The 21,341-nt window shown below is 45.4% G+C and overlaps 1 protein-coding gene across 4 annotated transcripts; it reads left to right on the top strand.

Annotated features, from left to right (window-relative positions):
* Positions 1-719: 719 nt before the first annotated feature.
* On the top strand, positions 720-20,771 carry dgkaa (diacylglycerol kinase, alpha a). 4 transcript variants are annotated; one of them, XM_079740767.1, is made up of 24 exons: positions 720-892; positions 6,123-6,233; positions 6,652-6,728; positions 8,150-8,261; positions 8,508-8,582; positions 8,809-8,858; positions 8,991-9,065; positions 9,985-10,101; positions 11,843-11,960; positions 12,102-12,190; positions 12,279-12,398; positions 12,575-12,673; positions 13,162-13,248; positions 15,178-15,251; positions 15,347-15,421; positions 15,646-15,731; positions 16,316-16,405; positions 16,705-16,865; positions 16,987-17,051; positions 17,634-17,724; positions 17,848-18,034; positions 18,523-18,640; positions 18,935-18,995; positions 19,621-20,771. In XM_079740767.1, exons 2-24 carry the CDS (start codon positions 6,158-6,160, stop codon positions 19,699-19,701), a joined length of 2,184 nt encoding a protein of 727 aa, XP_079596893.1. In that variant the 5' UTR covers positions 720-892; positions 6,123-6,157; the 3' UTR covers positions 19,702-20,771. The 4 variants fall into 4 exon arrangements, with proteins under 4 accessions (XP_079596893.1, XP_079596896.1, XP_079596895.1 ...); XM_079740770.1 differs by having other exon boundaries at positions 6,084-6,233; XM_079740769.1 differs by having other exon boundaries at positions 6,052-6,233.
* The last annotated feature ends 570 nt before the right edge of the window (positions 20,772-21,341 follow it).

The raw sequence follows: 21,341 nt of genomic DNA, 5'->3' as shown, positions 1-21,341 counted from the left end.
TTCAGTTGATATGCATCTGTAAACTGTGTGTGTGTGTGTGTGTGTGTGTGTGTGTGTGTGTGTGTGTGTTTGTGGCCGGTGCACAGAGCTCGTCAGACGGATTGTCCATTGTGGGGTGTAAACCCTATTGTGGACTGCGGAATGTGACATCATGCGCCCTGGTGCCAAGTGGCATACCTGGTTTTGTCCTTGGTTCTCATTGTGTGGTTTGTGCAGTGTGCAGTGATGCTGCAGTCTCGCATTATTAGTGTCCCAGCAACTTATGACACAAATAGCAAGGGGGACTCAATCTCCAGTGTCATTGCAATGTCAATAAAACAAATACATTACAAAAACAAATCTGGTAAAAGTTGTCAATTCAATTCAACGTATTTTTTTTGTATAGCCCATAACCACCGGTACAGTCTCAAAGGGCTTAACATGTCATATATTTATGACATCCCCATGACCATAGCCCCCAGAGGGACAGAGAAAAACTCCCTTTTTAAGCACGGAATAAATCTTGAGAAGGAAGGCCGAGTGGGGATCCCTCCTTCCAGGGATGTTCAGGAGTGTAATGGATGCCATAATTGACATACAAACATACATATAAACAGGCAAAACATTTTAAATCGGTGAAGGGGTGCCGGCCGCTCTAATTTATACGCAGCTTGGGTTGGCGGCGCTAAAGCAGAGAGACGCGTCGGGCGTGCCGCGTGGGAGTCGCTCGAGCTCCCCACTCACACTTGCTCACTCGCGCTCTCCGAGTCACACTCGGTCGGCGGCGGAGACGAGAAGTTCGCCGAGAATCTTCTCCTTCATTCGTGACTAGGAACCGCCTGGACGTCCGCGTACACTGCTACTAACTACAACAACAAACCCAGAGAGGAACTCGAAGTGGCTGGACTGAAAGGTATATGCTTATATTGCCAATCCTTCCTCCGAGATAAAGCTGTGCTTTAACGCAGGGTGGTTTATTATTAAAGTTAAAGAGAGCACTCAACACGATAAGACAGCCGCACTCAAACTTTGGCACATCGTCAGTATGGAGGAGTAGCCTTCCTGCTCGATAAGCGAAGGATTTATATTGTGTTTACTCTTAACTGGCCTAAATTTGTACAGCGCTTTTCTAACCAGTGGGCACTCAAAGCGCTGTACAATATCGCCCAACATTCACCCATTCGTGGACACATTCACTCACCGAAGGCGAGGTCAACCATGCAAGGAGATAGTAAGCTCGTCAGAGGCAGTCAGGGTGAGGTGCCTTGCTCAGGGAAACCTCGAAACCTCGAGCCGGGGATCGAACTAGCAACCATCCGGTTACCAGCCAACCCGCTCTACCTCCTGAGCCACATGCCGCTGATTTGTACACCTGCATTGATAAGATAGGATTATTAATAATAACTAGTCATCAAAGCAGAGCGATCCTCCTGCTCTGTTTGCTTCATCATGTCACGCAGTACACTGGGCCATGTTTATTTCTGAATGCCAAGTTCTTGAATTACGTCTGAGAACTCATCACTCAGCTTCTGCTATTTAGGGCTGGTGTGGAATTCAAACTACAGTGTGGATTTTGGGTTTAAGGGATCCTACTTTGGTTGTTTACTAGAATAAAGCGATAATTACTGTCAGGTAAAATTTGGGATGTCAATGACATATTGAGATGCAGTAATGAGCATGAGCAATAATGTGTTAATTGTGGGAATGAAATGAATACAAATGTAGTACTACACGTTTGATTAGATTTTTGTTTTGTGAAGAAAAAGGGAGCATCGTTGGTGATTGACTCTTTCTGAGCTGTCAAACCGAGGACCCCCCCCTCATCCATATATTGACAATAGAGGGTAGAGCTTTATTTGTTTTCTTACACGTGTCACACCACAAGTTTTCGATATCTGTTCCAATTTATTCCTTTTGTTTACTTGTATAAGTAAACCAACGAATACATGCTTTGAAATCTAGTGAATCAAACCTGCATTTACCTCTGCTGGAAGAAAACACACACACACACACAAACACGCACACAAACACACACCCAGCGGTATTCTGTAGCAGCACAAGAGCTTCAAGGAGCAAAATCAATAAAGCAGTGAGGTCATTCTGCCCATGGTTACTGTTTACATCACAAAGAGAGGGAGCAGGACAAATATAAATGAACCCATTTGATGCTTCATACCCTGCATCCTGCTGTGCAGTCAAGCAAGCTGTAGTAACTTACCAGCCATTATTATTCTTTAACAAATGTTAAATTTGCATTTTGACCATGACACATTTGTTCCTATAGCAGGCCTGCTCTCTCCTGGGATCTGGTGGATTATATTGATAATCTATACATGTAATGTAAACCAATTGGTATTGCTTATTGAGGCCGATCTGACAAGAGCAACTTGCTTGTCAAATGACTCAGTACCCTCACGTCTTGGGGCAGGTTTGAGGTTTTGTGTTTAACACTGCAAGGATTTCTCCACTGCCTCCACAAAAACATCTAGCCCTTACATAAGTCATGCCCCAGTCAGACCCACAGATGAGCCATGCTCCTTTTGAAGCCAAGAGGCAAGGAACGCTTCGCCCACATTCTACTGCAGAAAACACTGTGATTCATACTTTAGTGACGAACCTTTAGTGCTCATGGTGCACACGTCTTTCAACACTTCCCTCACTCTTAGTAGGGCTTCTTAGCAGTTTTACATGCTGCTCACAATTGCAACATGTAAACCCGCCCTTCAGGAATATATGTTGCAACAGCAGGGGGGCAAGCAGCAGCCACAGCAAGCTTCTGCCCTTTTGAGTGAAATTTAATCTTTTAAGAGGGTGTTTTTTTGGTTCCACCCAGAGGGAGAGTGAAGGCTGGTGCTTGAGTTCACGTCTTGGCCCTGGAAGTGACCTTTTGAGCAAACATGCCATTTATAGTAAGGGAGTATTCCCTTGTTCAGGCACTGAGTCACAGTAGCATCTGCATGCCTGATGCACTTTCAGTGTGAGAGCGTCCCCCACCTCCCGTTTCAGAGGCAGCAGAAGTGTCTGACAGCGTGGGAGGAACAAGAGAAGTCAGGGAGGACCCCCCCCACACACCACACCACCACCAGCACCACCGCCTCCCACTACCTGAGGCGGTTAGTCACCCGTGTCGAGGTTCAGACAGTAGCTGATGAAGGGACCTGTTTTCCATGGAAACCACGCAGAGCCGAACCTTATATAACACGCAGGCCGCCACACTTCGAGAGGGAAAGCGAGAGAGACAGTGTGTCATGCTTCTTTGCCGTTATAGTTTTCGTGTTTTTTCTTTTTTAAATATAGCCTCTTAACTTTTCCAGCGCAGTCTCCACGAGCGCTCGGTTCAAAGGAGAACACTAAGCCGTGTTTTCCGAGCACAAAGCGAAGGGGTTCAAAGGCTCAGTCCCACCGGTGTTATAAAACGGCAGATTTCCTTGACACAAGGTGTGGGCGTTACGACAGCTTGTGCAAACACTGGCCTACTCGCAAAAAAATGGTCATCCCTATACCTTTAGGCTGACGCTGCATAGGAAGAGTGTTTGTGTAGAATGACCCCTGAGAAAGATTGGAGATGGTAAATCACTAGACCCAGCTCTTGGAAAGAAAACCACCAAGCATTTGGCAATTCATTTAGCTTGTCTTCCCTTTCCACTGGTTTAATCTATTTAGAAGGCTGCATGTATTTCTGTAATTATATTATAACAATACTTTTATTTTTATACAGGCCCGCCTCAGATTCACAAGCCCAATAATTATAATCCTTGATGTTTACTTATAGCCGAGACGATCCGATTGTTCTTCCGAATCAACCATTGCCTCCGTAATGCAGTTACTGGATTCAGTTACAATCTCGGTTCCAATTTAATTTAAAACATTAATGGGTTCTCCATTCAAAGAGACAATGGCAACACTATATTGTACAGTATGGACACAAACCCACACACACACACACACACACACACACACACACACACACACACAGCATCCAACCAGGGCTTTCCGTGTCGGAGCTTCAGCGTAATCTCAGTGAGAACCAGAAGCAGGTGGTCAATGTCATACACTGTGTATGAAGGTTAACAACGCACACACAGACCAAATCTCTCCCAAGCTATAGTGCCCTGACTTGGTTTATTTGAGCTGCTGCCAGTTCTAATCCCGCAGAGCTGACCCTGTGACTGTTCCACAGTGCTGACCAAAGCGTTAGGTGTTCTCTCTGAATCAGATTCCCCGTTCTGCAGTGATCCGGGGCTGCTCCCTCATTGTTGGAGGGGATCTCCACTCTCCACGTCAATGTGTTGTGAGTGTAAATAATTATTCAATCAGGAAGAGAGGAATTAGATCATGCGCTATCTTCTCGTATGGGGCGGTAATGATGGTTTTCCGTTGGTTATGAGGAAACTGACATGTTGGAGCACATCGCTGTTAAACAAAAGGAAAAGTGTTGAAGATGTACGTGTAACTGATTTCATCCACCTGGACATGTTCATGCTAGTATTGGTGAATGCACAGAATATTTTAGAATATCTAAAGTATTGAGAGGGGTGATGGGGTGAGAGTGCCCTTTGACTTCACAGTAGAAGCGTTACTTAGGGGTTTTGTGCTCCGCTCTGAGTGGCTTCACAGCCGGAGCTGCTTGGCAACACCGGGACGGGGCTTTGGCAGACGCTAAGTGGGGACAGCACAACCTTTTCAGAGCTCAATACAGTGAAAGCTTTCCTCCAATGGAGAGGCTTGGTATTCATTCACATATGTGTGTGAAGAGGTATATACTGCTGCCTTTCATTCTTTTTGTGTAATGCATGTTTTACTTGGTACTGTTGTTACATGTCCTGCCAGAGAAAGTCCATTGAGATTGTACAGTAAAATCTGTGTTTCAGGCATATATGTATATATAAATAAAATGTTTGATACAGATTGATATCAACACAATCCATCTCCCTCTCTTATCTGAAGCCCTCATACATTTCTTGCCAACTGTAAAACATTTTCGACATTAGATGTTTCATTTTCATGTTGCTTTTAGGAACAAATCCTCATTAATATTTCTTTGTAGAAATGACAAATGATGTTGTAAAAATGGGTTATGGCTAAAGGCCAAAGTACAATGGAAAACATTTCGATTCTGAGGGATCCCCAGTGACCAAGGATTCTGTCTGCAGCCTGACATCGTTCTTAATAGACTCAGACCCACTTTATAGCAAGCGGCCAAGACAGGTTGATATTAGAAGTGACAGTGCTACTGCCACCACTTAATATATATATATGTGTGTGTGTGTGTGTGTGTGTGTGTGTGTGTGTGTGTGTGTGCGTGTGTGTGGGGGGGGGGGGGTTGTGTGAGGGTGGGGGTGTGTGTTGGGGGGGTGTTGTGTCATCACATATATATAATGTGCTAACACCTGGTGTTAACACCTGCCACGCAATTAATGTTTTTACTGTTGTTATTATTATCAATAATTAATGCATCCATTATATGTGTTTTAGACGCCAGGAAATCAAGCATTGCATTACCGGCAACAGTTCCTAGTCTATCACTCAAAGGACTCATACATCAATTGAAGCAACTTTTGTCTTATTTAGTTCTCAAACTATTTAAATGAGCTTTGTTTAGAGTGTCTTATTTCAGACCATACCCCTTGGCAGTGGCGAAGCAGTGGCCTGAGTATTTACACTCCAGTCAATCCAGTCACTGCTTATACTTGCATGTAAAATATTAGACATTTTATATGGTAAATTTAAATACAAAAATCTCACTAAAAGCCAATCCCTGAACTGGTTTATTGCTTGCTCACTCAACGTTGCAAACCTTGAGCCGCGGTCCGAGGTTGTTGTTGTGTGTCTCTTGCCATACCATTAGGTGAACTACATTAGTAGCATCACATTAGGGCGAGAGCGGATGCAATCTGCAAGGATGTTGTCTGCGTTTGCTCTCAGCCCTGGCTTGATGCGGCAGCAGTCTACTTTACTGCTGCTGCTCTGCACCCCCAGCCTCCCCCCCCCCCCCCCTGCATCCTCCCTCCTCCCCCCGCCCCTCCCGCTCCCCACCATGCCCACTCTTTCCCTCCATCTCTCTCGCTCTAGATTTCAATCATCTGACTCCATCTCTTGCTCAGTGGGTCCTCTCTCTCGTCGTCCTCCTCCTCCTCCTCCAGTGTTCGCAGGCTGAGGAGAAGAGCAGCCCAGCACCATGGCTGCCCCCTCAGACCCAGAGGTGAAGGAACTGAATCCAGTGGACTTCATCCAGCTGCAGCAGTACATTGAATGTGGGTAATGGGGAGGATGGGAGGCTGGGGGGGTTAGTGGCAGGTGGCTCTCGCACCACTCCCGCACCATATCACAGAAGCACAGAAATACTCGCTGCTTTTATTGATTTTTTTATAGACGCGGTCTTCTTGCGTTACACCACAGGTTCCAAGTGGCTTTTTTTTTTTATCATCTTTGTGCGCACATTATCTTCCCTACTTCTATTCTGGTTCATCTTGTTTTTTGGTCAATAACCCAAACGTTTATATTGGTTCCTTACCGAGAGTAAGTTGTAAATGTGTCGTTTTCTCTTTTTGTGTTGGGAGTCGGGGGGGGGGGGGGGTTCTTTGCACGTGCATTTCACAAGTTTTGCAGTTGCACTTTCATGTGCATAGATGCCTGAGCGTGTGTAACCCGTGTGTGTGTTTCTCCTACCAGACTGCAGCCTGAAGGTTAAAGATGTGCTGAGGGAATTCGATGCAAACGGCAGTTTGGCCCAGCACCGACACGGAGAGGTGAAGGATAGCGTGTCCTACTACGTTCTCTGTCACAGCCGTGGCTTTCTTCCCGGCATGCGTTTACTTAAAAGAACTGTGTGGAAGAATGTATAACAAACTACAGGTGATGGAGGACTGGAGATGAATGTATTAAGGCAAAGGTGCCTCTGGGGTGTTGAATGTCCTGAATTGAAAAAGGGCTTTGAGGACAGACGGCGCTGCCTTAGAGGAACGAGCGTGAAACCAAGGTTGCAAATGGAAATTACCTCCCGTTTTGTGCAGACGCAGCATAAACTAGCTAAGTACTATGCTGGCGGCCCCCATGCAGACTAAGCTTGAACGTGATTGAATAAGATCTAGTCTAGTTGCACTTCTATAGATCATCAGATGACATCCACCCCCGGTCCATGGAAAAATCAACCCCTTTCAGCAAATATGCTAATAGAAACACTCCCTAACAAGACAGTAGATTGAAGAAGAGATTGATCTGTGATTTAGGACCAATACGTCTGATTACCTGTGTGGATCGCCCGCTTGATATTGTAATGAAACTCTGCAAAGCGTTCCAGCGCCACAGTGTGCTGTGTGCTGGTGTGCTGCATCGGTGTGCTGCATCGGTGTGCTGCATCGGTGTGCTGCATCGGTGTGCTGTAATGTTCTCTTCCCCGGCCTGTTATTGTACCAAACCCTGTGGTGATTTAGTAGCGGGCAGCCGCGGCCGGTCCCAGCAGGGGAATAATGGAATGTCAACAAGAAGTAGATTTCTGGTTCATCAATTCCAAGGGAGCCAGGCTTCGTTAGCCCTGAGCTGCTCATCTTCTGAGGAATGGAAATATCAGGACACACAGATGGCCTGGCATTTATTCAGCTTCAGTTTTTTTCGTGTGTGTTTGTTCATGCTACCCCATCTTTTGAAGAGCGACATCCAAAAGATGAAAAAGTAAACGGGGGGAGAGTGGGGATGTGTGAGTCACAGGACATTACACAAACACACACACACACACACACACACACACACACACACACACACACATTTTCATTTTGGCACGCAGCATTTTGGCAAAGTAGCAGTAATTCTGAATCCTGTTTAATGGTAGTTTCATTAAAATACCCTGAGACACCCGTTGGGCAGCAAGGACGTCTCTAGTTCTGCCAGCTTCTTGTTATAGTGCACTTTTGCTTCCAGCAGACCACTGTCTGCCCTTTAACAGTATAATCTCAAACACTTATTTTTCTTCTTCTGATGGTGATTCTTAAGTATGGGCTTGCATAACAACACCTTCGGTTAAAAATTGTTTCAAGGTTATTAAAGTAATGGAAAGTGCAATGTTGTTCCTTAGGGTTAAAAATCAATAATAATAATTGATCAGCATGGTCTAACTCCTCCCATTTCTAGAGGACACCAACATAATCCATGGCTCTGCTCCGCCTCTCCACAGCGCATCAACGAGGAGGGCTTCCGTCTCTTCCTGAAGACCTACCTGGAGGTGGAGGACCTGCCCATCGACCTCTGCCAGAGGCTCTTCCGCTCCTTTGAGAACTCAAGCGCTAGTGAGCTGACGCACCACCCCGGCACGGCCATAAACAACCCCTTCATTCTCCCCCTCTGTCGCCCCCCCCCCCCCCACGCACCTCTTAGAATGCATTATAATGTATGGCCTCTTTCACGTGACATCTATCACTGATGTAATAGGCATTCATGTGGGCGGCAGATTAGCAGTGGAGGCACGTGAATGGGGCTATGGTGGCTGTGGCTAATCGTTCTCCCATCTCCTCTGCTTCTCCTCTGGCCCGTAGAAGAGGTTTATTTGAAGGACGTCTCATGTTACTTCTCGCTGCTGGAGGATGGTCAACCCAGGGACAAGCTGGAATGTAAGCCTGTGTTCTTCTCTCTCTCTCTCTCTCTCTCGCTCTCTTATTCTCTCACTCTCTCACTCTGACTCTCTCTCACACACACATACACACACACACACACACACACACACACACACACACACATACACACAAACCCCCCCCACACACACACACATTTATCTTGACTGCTATTGGTCCATCTGTCTCTCATTGTTCTTCTTCTCATTCTTCTCCTCCTCCTAAGTTGCCTTCAAGCTCTATGACCGGGATGGCAACGGGGTCCTGGACAGCTCTGTGAGTACAGTATTTCTATACGTACATTTATAGTGGTTCATCCCGTCCCTTAGCTCCACAGAGCGTGTGCCGCTCTGGATCCTGCAGTGTGTTGGTTCAATGTGTTGATTGGTTGCCTCTCCGTACCCACAGGAGGTGGACCGGATCATAGCCCAGATGATGCACGCCGCAGACTACCTGGGATGGGATGTGTCTGAACTCAGACCTGTGAGTCCCCTGTGGGCTCTATGCCACGTCCTTCCTCGTAACACAGGGTTAGATTAATCACGGTGCACTTTAAAACGATGTCCAAGGAAACTGGGGTTAGCTTCTTGTATATACAAGACTGACTCGTCGCAACATGACTCGTCGCAAGAAAATATCTACTTGAGAGGACCACACCCGTCTGGGTGATCAAACCATCGTAATGTCTCTCCTGGCTTCCCTAAAACATCAGCTAACTTTATTATCTGTCAGATTCTTTTCATTCTGCCAATTCTACTTTGAGCATCATGAGTTAACACGCCTGCTGTGAATGTAAACAATAGTGATATAGCACTGTGGTCTTTGTTATAAGACATTTCGTAAAGGGCTTGAATGGCATTTCATGGTTGTCAACAAAATCAGCACTGACTAATGCACCTTGATTCCAGAAGGCCAAAGTACTATCTGTTTACAAGTTGTGTTGACTAATTTAATTGGTACTGAATGTTTAATCCGGGATCTACAGTACAGTAACTATGGTTTGATCAGCTAGACCAGTATTGTCTTTTTATTGACTAGTTGTATGACACAATTCTGAATGTAAAACAATACAATACAATACAGACACAGTCCACAACTTTGACACATTTATTATAAAATGTGCTTCCACGTGTGTGTTCCACTAAACCAATTTGGCCTAATAAAAACCTGTTACTCATTTTCCAGTGATAACATCTTGGGTACAACTGTCAGGGAGATTATGATCACAAAGTCGGGAAACCTGTTCAGGGCATTCCACACAGACACACACACACACATACACACACATACATACACACACACTGTGTTTGTGTGTGTGCGTGCTGCGTGCGTGCGTGCGTGTGCGTGCGTGCGTGCCTGAGTGCTGATCCAGAGTTGACGGCAGCACTCTGGTGTCTCCCAGGTGCTGAAGGACATGATGGTGGCCATCGACGCCGACAGCAGCGGCACCGTGTCCCTGGACGAGTGGGTGGAGGGGGGCATGAACAACATCCCCCTGCTGGTCCTGCTGGGGCTGAAGGTACGACACACAGCCAGCCCCCAGGCCCGCTCTCCCCCCGGCGGCTGTTGTGTTGTTCTGTGAGTCTGTGTTGGCTCAAGGCGGTGGGGCCACCAGGAAGCACTGTGTGCGCGGCTGGCTGCGCTCACGTGTTGTTGAGAAACCAGGGAAAAGGAAACAGTGGTTCCTCATGTTTGGTGCCCACTAGTCCCGTGTTATTTCCGCAGACAATTACTGACTTAGTTTGCGCGAATAACTGACAATCTTGTCTATTCTTTTTTTATAAATCAATTAACTACAACCACTACAGTTAGTTAGACACGGGTGTTATTTCACACAGAATACTCCAGGGAGGCACCATTTGGCAGGACGATCTTGGCGCAGGCTTGTCTTGGTATCCAGAGAGTATGTTTATCTCCTAAAGCACCATTCTGAAGGCACATTGTTCTGCAGAAGGGTTTTTGCGAAGCCCCCGTATCCCTTCTTCATGCTGTGAAGCCATCTGCTGGCAGACTGGGCCCACCAGACAGGCTCTGTGAGTGTACCAAGCCTCCACCACAATGCCAGGGATTTCCCCTCAGGCTATTTCCAGACACCCGTACAGCCAAGACCCAGGCGGAGGCCATGCGTGGGCGGCACTCCGCGCACGGCTCCCCAAAGTTCACTGGCACACTGGCCAGACTGTTGGATGTTGGAGGCACCGTTGATAACGTACAATGTCAATGATGTCACTGGTTACAGCTAGAGTAGTGTTTCTGTTGAAAGCCTCTTTGCTCCGACAACACTCAACAAAATGCTATGACTAAATCCAGTATCTTTGGCTGTCGAAGGCCTGTAATGAGCCCGTCCAATAATACATGTGTGAAGTATACGGCCTGCCTCTCTATCTACACTGTCTATCTACACAGCTACCCGCACGCATTCTGCCCGTATTCTGCTTCCCATTCTGCTTACTGCACATGAGTCATCCACATGGCTAGGTGGACCATGACTACAGCGAGCAGAGCAGATCCTGTGTTTGGGGAAGTGGCTTTGGAGGGAAGCCTGAGGGATGGGTGTCACTTTTTCAGTTGGAACATGTTAAATCTAGCTTACTTTGGCTGGTTTCTCCAAATTGCCTACCCTAGCTTAAATTCCAATCTCTCTAATAATGTTGACATGTATTACCATTTGTACTGGTGTGTGTTTGGCTGTATGTGTGTGTGTGTGTGTGTGTGTGTGTGTGTGTGTGTGTGTGTGTGTGTGTGTGTGTGTGTGTGTGCGTGTGTGTGTGTGTATTCGCTGTCCGGTGTTAGTCAATGACATCGTAACTTGCATCTTGGATGCATTTCAGCCAACAAAATGGAATAAAACCAAACTGTGGCTAAAGACACAGAGAGATGTAAAGGACTTAAGTGTTAAGAGCTTGACAGCCTGTCGCTGGTCCCCTCTGGGCTGTGTTATGATCATGAGAGATGCCATTTGTCTGCAGCAGTCAGTGCGTGGGTGTGAAGAGCGACTGAACTGCGCGCCTTGCACAAAGCACACATACACCCAGCAACAAATATGAAGATCTCTATAATGGAAAAGGGGTAGTGGTGAAGCTTTGTTTCCACATATTGCAGCCGTTAGGATGAGTTGTAGTTTCTTACAATGACAGCAGGATTTCGCTAGACTATTTTAAGCAATTATGAAAAAAGGATTCACGCTAAACCACAAACCATGTTTGGTGAAGGAGATCTGGTGAACGTCTCCCATGACACCGTTGTCTTTGCTCCTACAGATGACCCAGAAGGACGGGCAGCATCTTTGGCGAATGAAGCATTTCAACAAGCCTGTTTACTGCAACGTCTGCCAGAACATGCTGCTGGGACTGAGGAAACAGGGGCTGTGCTGCACCTGTAAGTACTCAACTGCACCAGCAGAGGTCAGCGATGCAACAGTTTTCTCCCTGGAAGACAGCAAGCAATGTTATTTACCTAAATAGAAAGCTTCTATGTAGACTTTCATAGTGATTGTAAGTCTTGTGTTTGGTTGAACAGGTTGTAAATACACAGTCCACGGCCGCTGTGCCAACAGGAGCACGGCTCCCTGCACCAGGACTTACGTCAAGTCAAAGAAAGAAACCGGGGTATTTTTACATTCATGTTCCCGGAGAATGCATTGATCAGAAAGCGTGTAACTGAGCGAGTTGTAAACGGTTAACACCTATGTTCCAGGTCCCAGCGCATGACTGGGTGATCGGGAACTGCGACTCGGGGAAGTGTGACAAATGCCAGAAGAAGATAAAGAGCTACCAGGGCCTCTCGGGCAAACATTGCGTCTGGTGCCACACCATGGTACGCTGAGGGTCGGTCGACCTTCCTCCCTCGGTCGTTTTCACCTTTTTCGTGAACTTTTTCTCATTATCTCTGTCAGTTTTTTCTTCAGCTTTTTGTTTTTCATGTTCTTCTTTTGTCTACCTCGTTTTGTAGTAAACGGGTTTGAATGTCACGTGACCTCTGCTTCTCTACAGCGCCACGATGAGTGTGTCGCCCACGAGCCGATGGAGTGCACCTGCGGACCCCTCCGAGACCACATCCTTCCTCCCTGGGCCATATACCCAGTCATAAAGGTCAGACACTCCCGGCTCATACACTCAAGGTTCCTTCCTGTCTTTAAATGATGCTCACTGTGGAGTGTCTTTATGTTCGAGGATGTTCACCATTGTCTCTATGTGCTAAGATGCTCACCATTGTCTTTGTGTTCTAGGATGCTCACTTTTGAGTGTCTTTAAAGGCTAGGCTGCTCATCATTACATTTCTTTATATGCTAAGATGTTTACTATTGATTGTATATGCTAAGAGGCTCACTATTGATGGTCTATGCTAGGATGATAACTATTGAGTGTATATGCTAGAATGCTCAATATTGATGTATAGGCTAGGATGATCACTATTGATTGTATATGCTAGGAGGCTCACTATTGATGAACTATGCTAGGACGATGACTATTGAGTGTCGATTCTGCTAGAATGCAGAATCGACCCTGAGGCACGCCACTGGTATTCCTCTAAAGCAAACGCGGGCTGAGCTGACCGATGGTGTTCTGTCTCTGTGAAGGAGCGGCGAGGAGAGGTGAAGAACGGATGCCCAACGACCACAGAGGAATCTGAGCTCAACACCACGCCTGACGGCCAGGTGCTGCAGGTATTGTCCCTGCACAACGACAAGGAGGCTAGAGGAGGAGGAGAGGGAGGAGGAGAGGGAGGAGGCTCCACAGGGGAACTGGCATGGCTGCGCACCGCGGGACAGGGCGAGGCCTCTGATAATAGGTGTCACTAGGACGACCCGGCGTGGGAAAAGTGAGGGCGTAGAGCGCTCGGCGCCTTCTGTATCACAAGCACAAGCCCAGCACAACACGGTTATATCCACAGGGATCTGCATTCATCAGCCATCATTGTGTGATTCATTCAAAGGCATTTTCAATGAGTTAATAAACATGCAGTCCACCCTACATAGACTTCCATGACAAACGGGCCGATGTCTGGTGACCTGAACTCCGCTCTGAATATATGCCACAAACCTGCACCCTGGGTACATGTCAACCTAAAAAGAGATCGGAAGTCCAGTTGTACTCAGTAGAGACAATGCACCCTTCCTCTGACACTACTACTGTGTCTATTGGGAGGAAAAGCTTGTTTTCACTTTGTGATCTTTGTCGTCGTGAATGGGATGTAAAACCACTTGCATTTCAGAGATGGCTGTGTGTCACAAAGTTCTTATTAAAAATAATGAACAGACAGGTCCTAGGACCATTATGTTTTGTTGCTGGGATCATGCTGAAACTTGTATTCAATACAAAAGAGTTTGGCAATTGTGCAAATAGCTTAACCCGGTACAGATTGAGAAGACAGAAGATGTTTTGTGTGACGACAATGCTCTGCCTGAAGCCCTTCATCTGTTGTATCATGTCTGTTGTATCATATGTTTGATGAAAGTTATGTGTTTCACCTGGGGTGTTTCCCGTACCCTATGTGTTTGTCTGTAGACCAAAGTGTAACACCAAAGTGTTTTTTTTTTTTATTATTTATGATCAGCTCAGCTGGACACTATGCTGGACGTGTGAGAGACACCAAAGTAGAGGCTCAACGCTTCAGAGTTAGGGTTAGATTTAGGGTGTATTTGTACAGCTTCTAACATCCTCATACATAGGTATTGGAGAACAAGGTGTGAAGTTATGCAATATGGAGGTAACTATTTGGTGTTGCAAAGAACTGATACTGTGGATACTTTGTGACTACTGAGTACCTATTATATTATTACAGGGTTCAGTATGACCATAAAACTCTGGATGTTTCCGGGAAGATGGAGTGGTGACTTCTGCAACCAAGTGATTTTAATTACCAACAAACAGACAAACTAAATTGTTCCTATATCATTTTGGGCACTTCAAATAGCTACGTGGTACATCTGTGCATTTACTTCGGAACTGTCCTGGGGACAGTGCATCGTTCGTAGCCATGACATCACACATTCCCCTGGACCTTTGTCATGGATACTGTCAGCCATGACAAAGGTCCAGAGGAAACAGTACAAACTGGTGTCATTGTCTCATTTGTACTGTAAGGAACCCTAGATGGTCCCTGGAGGGGTCCGATAGCATCCATCCATTCATGTCCAGCACCGCCCACACCCTTCCTCTCAGCACCACCTCACATTTCTGCAGCGTGGGGAAACTGAATATGAGGAGCGATAACCATTAACTCACAGCAATTATAAGCAACCACTCATTTGCGAGAGAGAGAGAGGTGTGAGGGTGCGACGACCATTTTGCTTCGTCGCTACCCCCTTCCACGCGGGTGAGGGCCAATGTTCAATAATCAGTTTGAGAGACATAATCGTTTGTGAGACATTTGATACAGGCCTATGTGGTCCTCAGAATTGCCTTGTTGGCATTTCATGTCCCGTCTTTTCTATCTCTGGCGGATGGGGGCTTGCATCTTTTCATCCAGCCCGGAGGGATCCTTTGTGCTGTCAGTCGTTTTCTGCACAACCCGTCTGCCTTGTTGTTACGTCGACAGGGGGCTTGCCAACTGGCGTCTTAACTCATGGCGGTTTTGCTTCTCTGTTGTACAGATCAGCCCAGTGGCCAACACCCATCCTCTCCTGGTGTTTGTGAACCCTAAAAGTGGAGGGAAACAGGGCGAAAAGTGAGTCACGAGTTTTTAGATGTTGAATATGGAATCGAAGTATAAATGTTGAGTTCCTTTGCAGTCGCCTCACTCCTTCACTTATTCTGCTTCAGGGTGCTGAGGAAGTTCCAGTACCTGCTGAACCCACGGCAGGTCTTCAACCTGCTGAACGGGGGACCTGCACAAGGGTGAGGCGTCAGCCACAAGCTTAGCTCGATTAATCACAAGAACGTTAAACACAAGTCGAAACTTTGGTGTCGTTTTCTAAATTGAAGTCTAAATGCAATACTGAACCACATTACTAAATGGATTTCTGGAGCAAACGATATCATAAGCCCCTCTTGAGACCAAAAATAGAATGCTATTTTAGTTTGTATTTGAAATAGCCTTTTTTTATTCAATATATTTTCAGACTGAGTTTCTTCCGAAACCTGCAAGACTACAGGATCTTGGTGTGCGGGGGAGACGGCACCGTGGGCTGGATCCTGGATGCGATAGGTGAGAAATTAATAAAGTATGCATTTAGCTAATTTATTTATTGATTTTCCCTATATTTCATTTACACATGTTATCGATCGTCCGGTTATTATAACGGATCACTTGATTGTATACATATTATTTATGTGCCATTTGATTGAGCTATTGTAACTTTATAGCATGCTTCTTTTTTTGCAGGTGCAACATATATATGATGTAGGCTGTACATGATGCAGAACAGATGCACATGTTCATAATTAGTTCATTAAAATGCAGTCTGATGTTCTCTTGGCCAGAGACTCTGTTGCTGCAGTGACTCTGGTTTATCTGCAGGTGGTGCTAATGTGTCATTTATTGTAATAAATTCAGGGTTCTCCACGGATATTTCTTCACCAGGTCAATTAGCAAATGCGTAGAAAAATATGAACTTGCAGAATAGTTTGGTTCCCAGGCCATTATGACATTATCTTGGGAGAACCCTGATATAACTGGTACTCAGTGTCACTTAAACACTAGCAAAATAATTTTACATTTTCCAACCAATGATCCTGATGCATTCTCCCTTTTTTCTATCATTATTCTCCTTTTCCCATCCCACTGTTTAGACAAAGCAAACCTTCTGGTACGACCACCTGTAGCTGTGCTGCCACTCGGAACAGGAAACGACCTCGCAAGATGTCTCAGATGGGGAGGAGGTGAGAAAGCAACTTAACACTATGAACAAACGGCTTTGAAATTTCAAAGATAAAGACCTTCAGTGTGTGTGCGCGTGTGCGTGTGTGTGCGCGCGTGTGTGTGTGTGTTGTGTCTGTGTGCTTGCACGTGTGTGTGTTTGTGTGTGCGTGTGTGTGTGTTATGTCTATGTGTGTGCGTGTGCACGCGTGTGTGTGTGCGTACGTGTGTGCGTGTGTGTGCTCCCTTCCAAATAGAACCAAGGCCCAGAGTTTTAGCGTTAGTTTTAGTGTTTAATTGGTGTTGTGGCGCGCCCCCCCAGGGTACGACGGCGTGGACCTGAGCCGGGTGCTGAAGGAGTTGGAGGGCAGCTCCCCGGTGCTCATGGACCGCTGGAGCGTGCGGGTGGTGACGGACCCGGACCAGGAGGAGGGGGACCCCGTGCCCTACGAGATCATCAACAACTACTTCTCCATCGGAGTGGTGAGTCCGCCCCCACTCAGGTCCAGGAACAGGAGCATCCATCACCTGTCCTCTCTGGCCTCCAGGCCGGTCCCGTCTCTCACCGGGTTTATCATTGTGCTTTTTTCTTTATGATTGACAGGACGCCTCCATTGCGCACCGATTTCACACCATGAGGGAGAAGCATCCTCAGAAGTTTAATAGCAGGTGTGGGCAACAAAATGACATACTTAAACCAGGAATCTTCCTGATATTCGCCTATGTGTCAAAAGACGATGATTCCCTTGACCTACGTGCTGTTTAGCAATGAAATGCCATTTTCTAAATTATATATCTCAATAATAGCATCCATCTCTCCCATATTTAGCAGCTATATACACAAAATGTCATGTCTGGGGTCATTTATGAATTATGCTTTAAATACACTTGAAAGACATTTGCAAACATGTCCTCTATCCATGTCAGTTTGAACTGTATTTAAGTGTAGTTCAAAATATGACAGTAGTTATAATATAATATAATTATAATTATCATTATCATGATTCTCAGCATTGCAGCTATCCAAATCTGTTTCTGAGTCCCAGTAAAACACTCCATTACCTAGGGGACTGTGTGGGCTTTAATGGGCCACTTCTAACACTCGTAGCGATTAAAAGGTCATATTTGATCTGGCATAATTCTGCAAAGCCACTTGGCTTGGGTTAATGTTTGGCACTGTATTTGAGGATTTAAATGCCAGTTCTAAATACTAACACTAAACTGCGGGGCCTGTTTTATGTACGGATACAGAATGAAGAATAAGCTGTGGTATTTTGAATTTGCCACTTCAGAAACAATCTCTGCATCCTGCAAGAAAGTCAATGAGTGTATGACAATTGAGGTAAGAACAGAAAATGATGCGTTACCATTGATATGAATGGTAGAAAAAGTGCTCAGTCAGACAGTAGTGCCAATTTTAATGGCGTCATGTTTCCTTCACTGCCTGTTCTGTGTGTGTGGTCAGTGCTGTGGTATGCCTATAGACCTCAGTAGCCTCTCGATGGAGGGAATCGCGGTTCTCAACATTCCCAGCATGCACGGCGGCTCCAACCTGTGGGGGGAGATGAAGAAGGGGGACGTGAAGGCCGCTGCGGGCCAGGAGGAGCCCGAGGTCATCGTCGACCCGGAGGTCCTCAAGGTCACCACACAAGGTACCTGAGCCGGGTCACCGGGCGTCGGACCGGGACCTCCAAAGGAGACGGATATTAGGCCGTCGATTCAGTTGTCCTCCACCGTTTGATGAACGTCTCATGTCAAGTGTTGAATTGAAACTGATCAAATGTTCAATGTCCTTCCTGGTTAAACCGACAGGTTCAGAACCACTTTGTCGATGCTTTTAAAACTGATATGTAATGGATAAGACACTGCCAGTGACAATATAGGAGGTTGAATTAAACCCTTATGGCGTTCAGTGCCTTGTCACGGTTGGACCCGGTAAATGTCAATCAAGCTTCTCATGCCGTATTATTAATTGATGAAACTTTGATGGATGAATATAGACACCAGCTTTGAGTCTATGAACACATTTCCCCATGGATTTTGGCATTTCTAAACAAAGTGTCTGACTCATCATATCTGTTTGTATCATAGGCGTGTTTCTCTGTGAGGTTCTGTTTCTCATGACTCCCTTTGCATCCAGACGTCAGCGACCGTAGGCTGGAGGTGGTGGGACTGGAGGGGGTCATTGAAATGGGTCAGATCTACACGGGCATGAAGAGTGCAGTGAGGCTGGCCAAGACCTCACAGATCACCATCAGGTGAGCACGCCCGCCCCCCCCCCCCCCCCCCCCCCCCCCCCCCCCTAACAGTCATGTTCAGACTTGTCTTGGTGTTTTAATCCTGGGCACTCAGCCAAAGGCTGCCCTCATTGACTTTCATCACTTGCTAATCATGACCCTGAATTCTCGTTGGCATAATAGAAGTGTGCTCTTTCATTTTCAGCAGATCACGTGTCACATACAAATGAGGGGTGATGAGGGGGCAATTGGTTTGTTATTTGCTCACTCTTTGTTGTGTTGCTCCTCCTTCTCATTGCTTACCAATGGTCGCAGGACAACCAAGGCCCTGCCCATGCAGATCGATGGAGAGCCTTGGATGCAGCCTCCCTGCACAGTGAGCCCTGTAGCACAAACTAACACACATGGTTCTATCATACACGATAGCAAACACACATGGCTCTGTCATACACGATAGCAAACACACATGGCTCTGTCATACACGATAGCAAACACACATGGCTCTATCATACACGATAGCAAACACACATGGCTCTGTCGATAGCAAACACACATGGCTCTGTCATACACGATAGCAAACACACATGGCTCTGTCATACACAATAGCAAACACACATGGCTCTATCATACACAATAGCAAACACACATGGCTCTGTCATACCCGATAGTAAACACACATGGCTCTATCATACACGGTAGCAAACACACGCAGGACATCGGGACCAACCAACACATGGCCTGGGACTTTATCAATGTTATGTCTATAAACATGTCAAAACATGTTTTATAAATATTGATGGCTTGCAACTCACAATGCAACACTGTCGATGGCCAGTCACTACTGACTGTACCAAAACAAACATGTAGTCTTATGGCTCTGTAGAAGGAGTCTGTGTTTAGAGTCCACAGGTTTTTCTGATATTGTGACCATGAGAACATACACATAATTTGTATTTCTATTGTGTTAAATAGCTTTTTGTGTTTTCCTTCTCTCTTTTTAGATTCACATCACACACAAAAATCAAGCCAACATGCTGATGGCCCCCCTGGCCAAGTCTTCCAGCTTTTTCAGCTACAAATAAATACCATCACATTGGTGACTATGACCCACTGACCGACCAGGGGCTGAAAGATTTCTCTTTGGTAATATTTTGTTGTGAATGTTTAGGCTGAATGCGTAGCGTTGAATGCAGTGATGTAAAGTAGGTATGCAGTGGGGAACTTCCAGTGCTCCTTTCATACAGAATCAATTAAGCATGACACGCCTTTTAGGAATGCAACCCTGTCGATGTGGCCTTTTAGAAATGTATAGGATCTTCATTCATGGGTATATCATTTTGACCAAAGTTGACTTCTCTGTTGTGGTTTCATTTTAATCCCCCAATTCCTTACAAATGTATGACCCATTTACCGCAACTGTGTATGACCATCTGAAGTATTACTTTATCAACGGAGGGATAAAAGCAAAACTTCTAGCAAGCTTCATATGCCATTGTTTGTGCCTTTTGATAAGTTCTCTGTTGTTTATGATATAATTAGTTAGCCTACATGCTCTTAATGTAGTGGGATCATAGTGGGAGGGGACTTCTAGAATAGCCTACCTCTTTTATCGCTGAAGTTGAGTTTGAACTGCTGTATTGCCAAATTAGCATAACTCGATTAGCTTGAGGAATAATTGGAGTGTACATTTTAACCTCAAACCGCAGAAGGTTGACTTAAGTTTCAGTTTTGGCTGATCTTTACTCGGTTTGAATTAATTTTCTTTAGAATTGTATTTGTATGTTTCACTTGAATAGATTCATATAGATACTTATGTCGCAACTGGATTATGCCAGGAATGGGTAGTTATTAACATGGTCTACCACAGAATAGATGCCTCTAAGACGCCGCAGCCTATAGATATCTATACCGCTTTGAATGTGCATATGTACAGCAATGCCATGCTGTATTCTATTTAGTTAATTTGAATGTGTTCATTAATAACTCATAATTTATATATTTTTTCAAAATATTTTATTTAAAACGCTCTGTAAACTGTTGTGGTACGTGTTTAAATGCTTTCATTCGCCATATATTTTTCAATTAATATTGAGAATGTTGATATTATACTGTAGTAGTGAATCAAGGTTTTAATAAACCATGATAAACTTTTTTGGTTGTAATTTATTTCCATCCATTTTTCAGTTACCAATGCTTATGGTAAGAGTTAGGTAACCCTTTTTTTTATTGGTGTAATTTCTTTCATGCATGAATCATGTGATTTCCAGATCACCATTATTTGTATGTTATTTGAAATATAAACTATAAATTGTAAATTTCTGAATCCAAAAATGCCATCGAGGGCACGAAATGTTTACATGCAAAATACACATAGCATCAGATAAGGCGATTAGGAGGTAGAGAAGTTGAAGTTGACGTTGCTTTTGGCTTTCAATTAGGCTGAGAGGATGCTGCACTAGAGCGTTGTCCCGGTCTACCTTGTTCTGTCCCTTACTTCCAATGAGCTTTGCGTATCAGCTAGCAGTTCCCGGAGCGAGAACAATAACAATACAATTGGAAAAAAGATGTGACGGAAACGAACCCCCTCTTTCGGAAGTACCTCTCTCTCTCTCTCTCTCTCTCTCTCTCTCTCTCTCTCTCTCTCTCTCTCTCTCTCTCTCTCTCTCTCTCTCTCTCTCTCTCTCTCTCTTCTCTCTTCTCTCTCGGTTCTCCGTGGGACGGG

The sequence above is a fragment of the Pollachius pollachius genome (genome assembly GCF_949987615.1).
Source record: "Pollachius pollachius genome assembly, chromosome: 8".
Lineage (NCBI taxonomy): Eukaryota > Metazoa > Chordata > Actinopteri > Gadiformes > Gadidae > Pollachius > Pollachius pollachius.
Note: the sequence above shows the minus strand (reverse complement) of the source record. Positions and strands in the feature narration are given on the sequence as shown.

Bases quoted from the DNA above. Each gene is read 5' to 3' on its own strand.
- dgkaa (XM_079740767.1), top strand. From the start codon at position 6,158: ATGGCTGCCCCCTCAGACCCAGAGGTGAAGGAACTGAATCCAGTGGAC. The intron at 11,961-12,101 runs GTAAGTACTCAA...TTGGTTGAACAG, and splicing joins ACAGGGGCTGTGCTGCACCT to GTTGTAAATACACAGTCCAC. The intron at 15,252-15,346 runs GTGAGTCACGAG...ATTCTGCTTCAG, and splicing joins GGAGGGAAACAGGGCGAAAA to GGTGCTGAGGAAGTTCCAGT.